Genomic DNA, 10,515 nt, shown 5'->3' on the forward strand with positions numbered 1-10,515 from the left:
CAACCGGACTAGACCCAGTCTTAGTCTCAATCTGGTACCAACTAGATAAGAACAAATATCAATTAGACTGAGTTGGTGTAAACTAAGGCAGGTCCAGTCTCAGTTTAGTACCAAACTGGACCAGATCTGGTTCAGTTTGGGTTTGGTCCAAACTGGACCTGAGACAAAGGGTCTAATTGTTTAGGGTGTGTTAACTGTATTCTTTTCCAACACAGCTCTGTTCTACTTAACTGTATTCTTCTCTTCCCCTTTTCGAATCCCTCTTGCCTGCTTAGGAGCTTCGTTGACAACAAAAACAATGGTGAGAAAAAGGCTTAGTAATTCTATTGTTCTTGGTCTCTTTCAATCCCATGAGAGTCCGAATTAAAGCTATGGAGACATGATCCAGTGAGCAGGGTTGAGTACTTTAGAAAGGGCTACAGAAACCACAGAAAATCACTGTGTGCATTGGAGAACATCGTAGAATGAAAAAATCATTTGCATGCACAGCGATTTTCTGTGTTTTGTGCGGTTTGAGTAGTTTATAAAGTTGTTGGTCCTGATCTCACTAGATCGGCTCCTTAAGCTATGGCGCTTTAGGACTCATTGGTATTAGTTTTGAGCTTTTTAAGAAAGCAGTCCTTGCATGAGTATGTTGAATACTCAAAAGGACTCAACCTTCTCTTTCTAGTCCATCGGATCCTGGCAAGGTTCGCTGCTGCACTGCATGTATGGTTAGACTGTGCACAAAGGACTCCACCTTAACTCAGAGGCTCATGGTGTTTTGGTCCATCAAGTCTTGCCAATTCTCGAGTCAATCTATGGCTCGATTTCTTGACATGAATTTAATTTAGTTTTTTTTTGTAAATTGGTCCTTGCCTTATAGCCAATTTGCAAAATATTACCTGCCTTATGCTATTTTTACAAATTAATCGATCCCTGGCTTTTCATTAACCCTTACAAATCAGTCCTTGAGGTTAGCTTTTAGTGATGGCAGTGGCCCGGGAGGAAACGGGACCCGCCCTGCCTCCCCCAGTTTGCACTGAGGATGGAGGACATGAAACGGGGGAAGGAGGTTAAAATCAAAACCCGTGCGGGGATGGAGGCAGGGATGAACTTACGCTTTCCCCCGCCCCACCCCCCATCCAGTCCCAATCCTCACCTTGCCTCACCCCGTCCTGTCCCCAATCTTCTTTTTAGGGATGACAATGGATAGAGAAAAAACAGAGCCCCACTCCATTTAGACCGGGGATGGAGGATATGAAATGGGGATGAAGGTCGTAATGGGATGGAGGGTAGGATTTTGAGATGGGGGAGAGGGTGGAGACCTTGTATCCCGGCCCCCGGCCCAATCCGATCTGATCCGATCCACTGCCGCTTTCCTGATGGTAGTTGTTAAAGGGCAGACAAAGTGATGGTTCTGCGTTTGTTTACTGGAGGACCAACCTGCAAAATGTGAATAAGGTGCAAAATGTTGACATTGCTGAAACTAACAGCTGTTGATAGAAGGACCACAGTTTGTAATAAATGTGAGAAAGATGGGGGACTGATTTGCAGAGTGGCATAAGGCATGATTTTCAGTCATTGATGTTCTAAATGAAGGGCATCTAAGAGCATTCAAAAGAGACGGCTGAAAGTAGTTACAAAACCTTGTGCTTAGGAGGAGGCTGTTCATCACGTGGATGAACGCTAGCCGTCAGAATTGATTACGGTCAAGTCAGCGCTACACCTGAGTGGCCCTTCTGCATGTAATTCTTCTATACACTTAGCTGTCCATTTAGGATGCTTGTGGTCCATGATCAACATAAATAATACAGCCATGGTGATTGGATGTCATTTATAACATGAATGAATGGCTAGAAACGACGCTTCTAAAATAAATCTATTATTGAAATAAAACTATTGAAGGATTATTAAAAGATTTATATATCTTCTATTGTCAATGGCCTTCACGGCTGCCTTCTACTCACCCTATTCACCCCTTCAAATCCTTCTGAGCTGCTCAGGAGCTAGCTGCCTTGTCGAGAAAGACAAAGCCAACCATGGTAAGGAAAGCCTCACATTACTCTACTGTACTTTGTCACTCGGATCTGATCCGAGTCCTTGAGCTAAGCTGGTTTAGGACTCATCGGTATCCATCTTGGTCTTGGGAACATGAGTAACCTTATCTTTTTAGTTCATCCTGTCTTGGCAGAGAGGTGTTCTTTGTTGCCGAGTCAGCCAACTTGAATTAACATGTTTAACCAGGCTTCACTGCTTCACCTTTTTTTTTATGTTGAAAGAGAGAGAGTTGATGGTTTGTGCTGGTTTACTTTAATTGTGCTCTCCCATTTATGGAATATGGTATCCCTTCAGGAAACAATAGAGGGACAATGGTGTATAGAGTCGGGTTTGTGCTTGCCACAGCCGAACCATTTAATAAACAGGTCGGGTTCGTGTTGAGGTATGCTGACTCGTTGACACAACCCGCCAACCCAACCCGATTGCCAACCCTACTTAGTGGCCCTTCTGCATGTAATTCTTCTTTACAATGAATGAATGCACCGAACTATTGGGTATGTACCCTTACCCATAGGGTGCTTCAAGTTGTGAGGTCCATGATAAACATAAATAATACAGTCATGGTGGTTGGTTATCATTTATAGCATGAATGAATGGCTAGGAGCGACGCTTCTAAAATAAATCAATTATTGAAATAAAACTATTGAATGATTATTAAAAGATTTATTACATAATACTTGTACATGCATTGATGTGTCAAGTATCGTGTCATGTCTCTTAGATACAAGACCCTAGATGGTGTGTCCTTGTGAGAATGACTATCACACGTCCAAAGGTATGACATTTTTTTAAGAAGAGTACATGAACATCTTGGTAGAAGTTTTTTCGTTTGCATTAAACAGAGAAACATACTGATCACCCTCTTGCAAATACTATGCACTCGCAAGCAAAATATTTTTTTTTATTACACATATTGGTCTCAACTATCCATTGTATTTCCATATGAAAAGGGCATCCATAATTAATTTCATATTTTAAAAATAAGTCAATGAAGACTTTTGTGTTGCTATTACTTACGGACACGAAGGCTATATATCTTCTATTGTCATGAATGGCCTTCACGGCTGCCTTCTACTCACCCTATTCATCCCTTCACCCCTTCAAATCCTTCTGCGTTACTCAGGAGCTGCCTTGTCGAGAAAGACAAAGCCAACCATGGTAAGGAAAGCTTCACATAACTCTACTGTACTTTGTCACTCGGATCTGATCCGAGTCCTTGAGCTACGGTGGTTTCGGACTCATCGGTATCCATCTTGGTCTTGGGAACATGAATAACCTTATCTTTTTAGTTCATCCTGTCTTGGCAGAGAGGTGTTCTTTGTTGCCGAGTCAGCCAAGTTGAATTAACATGTTTAACCAGGCTTCACCGCTTTACCTTTTTTTTTTCTTTTGTTGAAAAAGAGAAAGTTGATGGTTTGTGCTGGTTTACTTTAATTGTGCTTTCCCATTTATGGAATATGGTATCTCTACAGGCAACAATAGAGGGACAATGGTGGAGTGAGGGAACGGTGGCAGTGGTGACAGGAGCAAACAGAGGGATAGGGCTTGAGATAGCCAGGCAGCTTGCAGACAAGGGCCTGACCGTCGTCATGACGGCTCGTAAGCCCCAAGCAGAATTGTCAAGCCCGGCTCAGCAGTTCCTACAGGAAGAAAGGAAGAACGTCATGTTCCACTCGCTTGATATTTATCAACCACAAAGTGTGTCTGATTTCGTCGACTGGCTGAAGCTCAAGGCCGGATTTCTGGATATTCTGGTATGTTTACATGAAAACTCTCTCTCTCTCTCTCTCTCTCTCTCTCTCTATATATATATATATATATATATGTGTGTGTGTGTGTGCGCGCGCGCATGTGCGTTTTGATTGCTTCCTCTTAGGAGGGCACACAGTCTTTTATTTTCAACTTTTTCATTTTTTGTTTTCGTTCTTTTGAATTTAACTTTGTAGATGTGACTTATATGGTGTATTTGATAGGAATATGAAAATTTCAATCATTGATTTTTGAAGCCTTATAAAAGCCTGCTCTCATGTCACGTAATTGTGCGAGCATAAACACATAAAAAATGACATGAACACAAATATAAAACTATATAAAGTCAACCCTCAAGCATAACACATAAGAAGTGACATGAACACAGATATAAAATCAACATGCAAAAGCTTGTTATAAAATATTATTTGAAAAATGTAGAAGGTACAGTGAAAGAGAGTAGGAAGTGATAAGTAGGGGTATAACTGGGTCAGGTATACCCGAACCCCTGATGTCACAAACTGATTATAATCGACCTGATCTGATTTTTGGGACCATGGGATCAGGTCGGGTCCAAAATGTAGGCTTATAATAAAAATGGGTTCAGCCGTGGGTATTGTAAATGAAAACCCAAACCCGTTTAGATGCAATGTGCTTTTTATACCCCACCAAAAATGATTCTCCATAATGTAAAACCGAACTAACCTGAACCCAACCAAACTATATACCTGAACCTGTTTTTTTCTTAAACCGACTCGGACCTGATTTTAATTGGAACTCGGCTGGAGCTGGGTCTGGTATGAAATTTCACAAACCATACATGGATCCATATACTAATTGGATCCTTCGGGTTCAACACCAATTCTAATTAGACCACCTCCTTTATGACCAAACCTTGATCCTATAGGGTTTGGTATGGTTCAGGTCCAAGTCAAACCTGACCCATTAACACCCTTACAACCCTCTTCCCTTCAAAGAGTAAGGTTCGAAACGGGTCAAAAATTAGTCAGGTCAAGAATATTAGTTTTCATGTATATGAAATAGGCAAGTTGGGTTGGGTTGATCATAGTCTTGACAGGCTCCGAACTTATTGGTTATCTAATTTGGTCCGGAATCTGACTAACCTAACCTTATTTGTTTCAAGGATCTAGAATAGATTCTGATATGGATTATTTGGATTCAATATTATAGGTCAGATTTAGTTGGGGACTAGTTCAGTGCCCTAATCCTTTTGCTTCCTTATCAGAGAAATAGGGTTGGGCAACAGTCACTCCAACCAGTACTTATACGTACATACACACATAGCTAGATACATAGAGGAGGGATGGGTACGCCTAGATCCCCCAGAAAACCAAGTTTTTGCTCTTGAAAAAGCCAGGGTAAGTATGATGTCATTTGAATGGTGTATCAAACTAAATCTTAATGAACTAACCAAGTTTACAAATTTTGTTTTTTTGAAATAATGCTTTTTTATTGGCCATAAGGTATTGACATGGGAGAATACACTAACAAGTGGGCTGGGAATTATCCCAAAGACAAAAGGAGAAGCTTGAGGCCAAAGCCTCTACATCCACACTGAAAGACGGGAATCATACGCTAATAGCTCATGTCAAGCATCTCAACTTCAGTTTGTATACTTTCTTTGGACATTCGGGCACAAGCTTAATAAGTTTAAACTTGGTTTTTAACCAAGTTTTGGACAACATCCAAATGCTTCATAAATTCTCCAGTTTAATGTGTTTCCTTTTTATTGTTTTTTGGGTAAAAGCAAGCTGGGTTAGGCAGACCCCCACCAGTTATCATTCAAAGTACCATTGGGTTTTGAACCTGCGACGTCCCACCACAAGGAGACGTGCACTGTCAGCTCCTACCAACCACGCCCCATTAGTTATGTGCTTCTTTTCATGTGTGCATTATTTTCATGCACAAAAAAGAATTCATGTGATCAACCGAACAAAAAAAAGGCTAACGGATTAAACTGGAAATTTAGCATGATCTAATGGTATACAAAGACGAGGAAACATGAACCCTGTACAAAGCCCTAAGGGGGTTAGTGCAGTGGGGTGTGGCCTTGGCCACTAGACGGGTGGTCAGGGTTCCATTCTCATAGGCATCACCGCATTTGCATATTGCTGAAGCATGGCGACTCCTTAGGGTGAGGGCGCATGGGGCCCTGTTTTACATTGCCGGAGAAGGCCCCGTAGGCTGGCAGGGTTCACCAACACAGCCAAGGTCTCTTACTCCAGGAATGGCTTTCTCTGGTTCTCATCGAAAGAAAAGAGAGCTGTGTACAAGGTTTGGCAGGCTAGAATGAACAAGTTCATCGTGCCTACAAAGTGATTGCATGTTGGGAAAATCTACAATTTCAAGGGAAGTCCCTTTGCAGGGAGGCCTGATCTGGTACTGAAGCAGAGTACTTAGCAAGTACTCAGCTCACTTGATGGTGCCTACACATCCGGGTGACGAGGACAAATGATGGTCAGCTAGAGGGGGACTCAAGGGTGTCTTCTGTTAAGTGCCACAGCTATTTGACACAACCAATAACATGACAACATTTCATGTGGGGCCTGCGCAGTCTGTAGTTGTGGGCTTCATGGAATGCTGTCATGTGATTGGCTAGTGTTACATAGCCATGGCACTTAGCAGCTTCTTTGATCTCAACTCGGGTTTGGGTGACCACTATCCATGAGCATTTGTGAGCCCTTGCCTCAAGACAAATGGCACCATTAATCCAGCAAAGCGAGTGCTTTGCTAAGTAGTCTGCCTGACTACTAGATCTGCTCTTCCATACATGGAAGCATTTTCCTACATTTCTTTTGAACAATTGTTCATTTTTGTGGGTTTATTAAGTGGCAAACATTGTTGTGATGCAGATAAATAATGCAGGAATTGCCAAAGTTGAGGTAGACTGGGAGTTCGTGCAAAAGAACAACGTGGACCTTAGAACCATTCTGGTAATCTCTCTCTCTCTCTATATATATATATATATATATGTATATATATATATATATATATAAACTTAACATTAAGCTAGTTGTGTTTAACATTAGATAAATTCAATTTTATGAAAATGACAAATACCTTTAAAAGAATGATACTTTTAAAAAATGAGTGGTTATTTTTTGGACATTTGAAGTCTTTTAAACTTGAAGAGAATTGAAAAGTCAAACATATTTTTCAAAAAGGTAACTTTAGGAATTAATCAAATTTACCTTCTTGACTTGAAAAAGTAATCATATATTTTTAAAAAAATATCACTTCTAAGAGTAATCTAGTCATTTTAATAGGGTTGAATTCATCTAATATTAAACCCAACTATGTCTTAATGTTAGATTAACCCATATATATATATATATATATATATATATATATATATATATATATATATATATATAATGTGTGTGTGGTAAAATGGTGTTCATAATTTTTGGGGGAAAGTGTGGCGTTATGCACAGAAGGCACCTCTAACGCTAATATGTTGGAGCTGCCTATGCTACTGTGCATCCAAAATCCTTTGGATGATTGCATTCTGTACCTGAGATGGGTTCTACACATTTCTTCAGAATGATCAATGTTCTAGATGAAGCCATCTAGAACATACAATATGGATGGCTGAAAAAAACCTAAAACCTTGCATTTGGGAGGTGGTTCATCCACGAGGGTTTCAGAGACACCTTTGATAGATTATCATCAGATTTGACTGACCTGGTCCACATTCGGAGAGACTTGTGTAAATATCAAGGCAGACATTCTGGTTCAGGCAGGATCAGGTCAGGGTACACATGAGACTGGTCCTTCCGATGTCGTTCAATTGTGCAACGAGTGAATAAACCCAACTACCATGCATGTTTCATTTCAATGTGATGCAAACGATTGGGATTGGGAACAGTTTAATACATGAGGATTCAGATCAACTAAAAATTGCAAAGACCCCATCCAAGATCCAAACCATTTGCATCCCTAGCTACCTAAATGGTGTGTGGCTATGACATAAACTGTCACATGTACTAAGGAAAGACATCCTTTTTTCGAAGAAATGAACATCTTTGGAATAAGCTTCTTTGTACCTTGAACATATGAGCAAGCTAATTGAATAAGCACTTCAGTTCAAAAGTTTTGGGAAAGGAGACCTTCCAACCCAAGGAAGGTCCAAAATTTTTAACGGTTGATAATCAATAGATGTTCCTTTTCTAACGATCGAGTTTTTTTATCGGTGGGACTTTACACATTTGATATTTACCATTCTTTTAGTAACAACATGTTTTGCATTATGAATTTTGAATGTTTAGATGCATTTTTGAAAGTGCTAAAAATCAAAGGCCCACAATACTTTGCAATGTAAAGTTTTAAATGCATTGTGAGCTGTCTGATTTTACCTATGTTTTAAAGTCTGTAAAACGCATATTTCTTACTAAATAAGTTATATCTGCTCGATGAGATGCTCAAGCATTGGAGAAGAGCCGTGCTATCATGGTTGGCTGTTGATTATTTGGACCTTCCTTTGGTTGAATGGTAACATCTTAACTTTTCTGGTTAATTAAAATAATGGGGTCAATATCATAATTGTAAGTCTATATGGTTGATTGCCACCAAAATATTGAGAAATTTCCCAAGTTTGGAAGTAACCCCTATTAGATGTTTACATTTCACAATTTCCCAAAACTTGGGCGTTCCTACTTGTGTTAGTAAGTTATATTAGCCCAGCTAATTTTAGCCTGTCGAAGGCATCAAAATCTGTTCATCATTCTTATAAAGCTATCCTATTTATTTATTTTTTACTCGAAGAAACCGCACCATGCGCAGAGACCTAACCGAACTCACTCAACTTGCCATACTTACGGTCTCTGTCCATGTCACCGCCTAGCCCAGGGTGTCACCAAGCTTCGGCTTATGCAGGGGGGGTGACAGCCATGGGATTTGAACCTAGACTGCTAGCCAAACAGTCTAGCTCCCATCCCACTACGCCAAACCCCTTGGGTCTTATCTTATTTATTTCCTTCCACTACTTTAAGTATGTTTTGTTGAGAAATAAGTCATGCTGAAACTGAGAACTGAAACTTGGTGCTCCAGACAGATTTTGACTGCTTGGTTGGGATACTTCAAGAGGAATATGAATCAGCAAAGGAGAGCATTGACACCAACTACTACGGAACTAAAAGGCTGACCCAGGCTTTGCTCCCTCTCCTTCGACCCTCTCCTCACAAGCCCAGGATAGTCATCCTCTCCTCCATCCTTGGGTTACTAAGTGTAAATCTCTACTCCTCTCTCAAAAAATAAGTGCAAATCTCTACTAACCAATGTTATCAAACTTAAATATAATCTGTCAGCTGTATCGGGCCGATCCAACTGATTTGGCCTGAATCAGATATAATTCTTTTTTTTATTTTATGAATTTAAATTTTTTTATTTGTTTGTAAACAGACCTACTCAAAATGATTTGCATTAGATTTGGACCAATTCAGGCCTCTTTTATTTTTTTTTTTGAAAAACGGATTCAATTCAGAAACCGATTTTGATAACACTGCTACTAACCATACCTCTACTTTAGTATATCTTGGTTGGAACATAGTTTGAGGCATGTAAGAGTTTCATCTAATGCTGTCAGTATCGGTGTGTATCGTATATCGGTAGAAAATCGCTAAACTTCCCTCCTGAATCAGCTATTTTATAATAAATGTAAAAAATACTTAAATTTATTTTTAATATTATTTTAATGACTTTAACACCTGTCATGTTTTGATTGACACATAATATTTGTTAATTATTTTTTGGCTGCGTTATCCGCTGATTCAACTGATGAATCGTTGGCCAAACAATACAGAGCCGATACTGATACTGACAACATTGGTTCCATCCCTACGATGATATAATCTGCTGCTTTGTTTCAGCATTTAAGGGATGAAGAGTTGAGGAAGCAATTGTCAGAGATGGAGGGCCTGACGGAGCAGAAGATCGATGGGGCCATAGAACTGTTCCTAGAGGACATGAAGTGTGGGACGAAGGACATGAAGAAGTGGCCCCTCAAGTTTCCTTCTTACTCAATTTCCAAGGCTGCCTTGAACGCATACACGAGGTTGTTGGCACGTGAATTGGAGGGAAAAGCGTGCGTGAACAGTGTGCACCCGGGCTACGTGAAGACTGACTTAACGCATGGGATAGGTGATATCTCTGCCCCTCAAGGGGCAGAGCATGTGCTGCGTGTTGCCCTCTTCCCTGCCAATGGTCCTACGGGACACAACTTCCTCGAAAGCCAGCTCTCGCCTTTCTGATAGCCACTAAACGATCAGGTACATCTTGGTAGAAGTTGGGTTCGATCTGATATACACCCTCTACTGGTCAGGCGTGCTCAACCAGTGGGAGCTGACAAGTTAAAAATTTACTATGAATAGAAAAGTGTGTTCATTTTTCTTTCTCTTTGTTCGATTATGTACGTGAATTCGAATTTAGGAACTTATATCGTGAAATCTTGAGACTTGAGAATAAAAATGGACAGGTTTGTGTTCCACACATGAAGATCAACAACCATTTAGAATATGAGAAATTTTCAAAAACATGCTTAACTTAATTAGTGAGCATAATGAAAGACACACCTAAGAAACAGGCTTTTTTGAGAAGGTCAGAAACTCTACAATGTGGATACCTTCGACTGCTCCTTTTAAAAAAACATGATTCAGAATCACTTTCTAATTTGCTTGAGATTCAGAATCACACCGGTCTCATGTGATT

General features: G+C 40.1%; 1 protein-coding gene across 1 annotated transcript; it reads left to right on the forward strand.

Moving 5' to 3' along the window:
* Positions 1-3,106: 3,106 nt before the first annotated feature.
* Positions 3,107-10,296, forward strand: LOC149846865 (short-chain dehydrogenase/reductase 1-like). Its single transcript, XM_089996623.1, has 5 exons — positions 3,107-3,198; positions 3,513-3,794; positions 6,663-6,743; positions 8,860-9,036; positions 9,678-10,296. Exons 1-5 carry the CDS (start codon positions 3,196-3,198, stop codon positions 10,056-10,058), a joined length of 924 nt encoding a protein of 307 aa, XP_089852749.1. The 5' UTR covers positions 3,107-3,195; the 3' UTR covers positions 10,059-10,296.
* The last annotated feature ends 219 nt before the right edge of the window (positions 10,297-10,515 follow it).

The sequence above is a fragment of the Nuphar pumila genome, chromosome 2 (genome assembly GCF_984573655.1).
Source record: "Nuphar pumila chromosome 2, dmNupPumi1.hap1.1, whole genome shotgun sequence".
NCBI lineage: Eukaryota > Viridiplantae > Streptophyta > Magnoliopsida > Nymphaeales > Nymphaeaceae > Nuphar > Nuphar pumila.

Bases quoted from the DNA above. Each gene is read 5' to 3' on its own strand.
- LOC149846865 (XM_089996623.1), top strand. The intron at 3,795-6,662 runs GTATGTTTACAT...GTTGTGATGCAG, and splicing joins CCGGATTTCTGGATATTCTG to ATAAATAATGCAGGAATTGC. The intron at 6,744-8,859 runs GTAATCTCTCTC...TTGGTGCTCCAG, and splicing joins TGGACCTTAGAACCATTCTG to ACAGATTTTGACTGCTTGGT.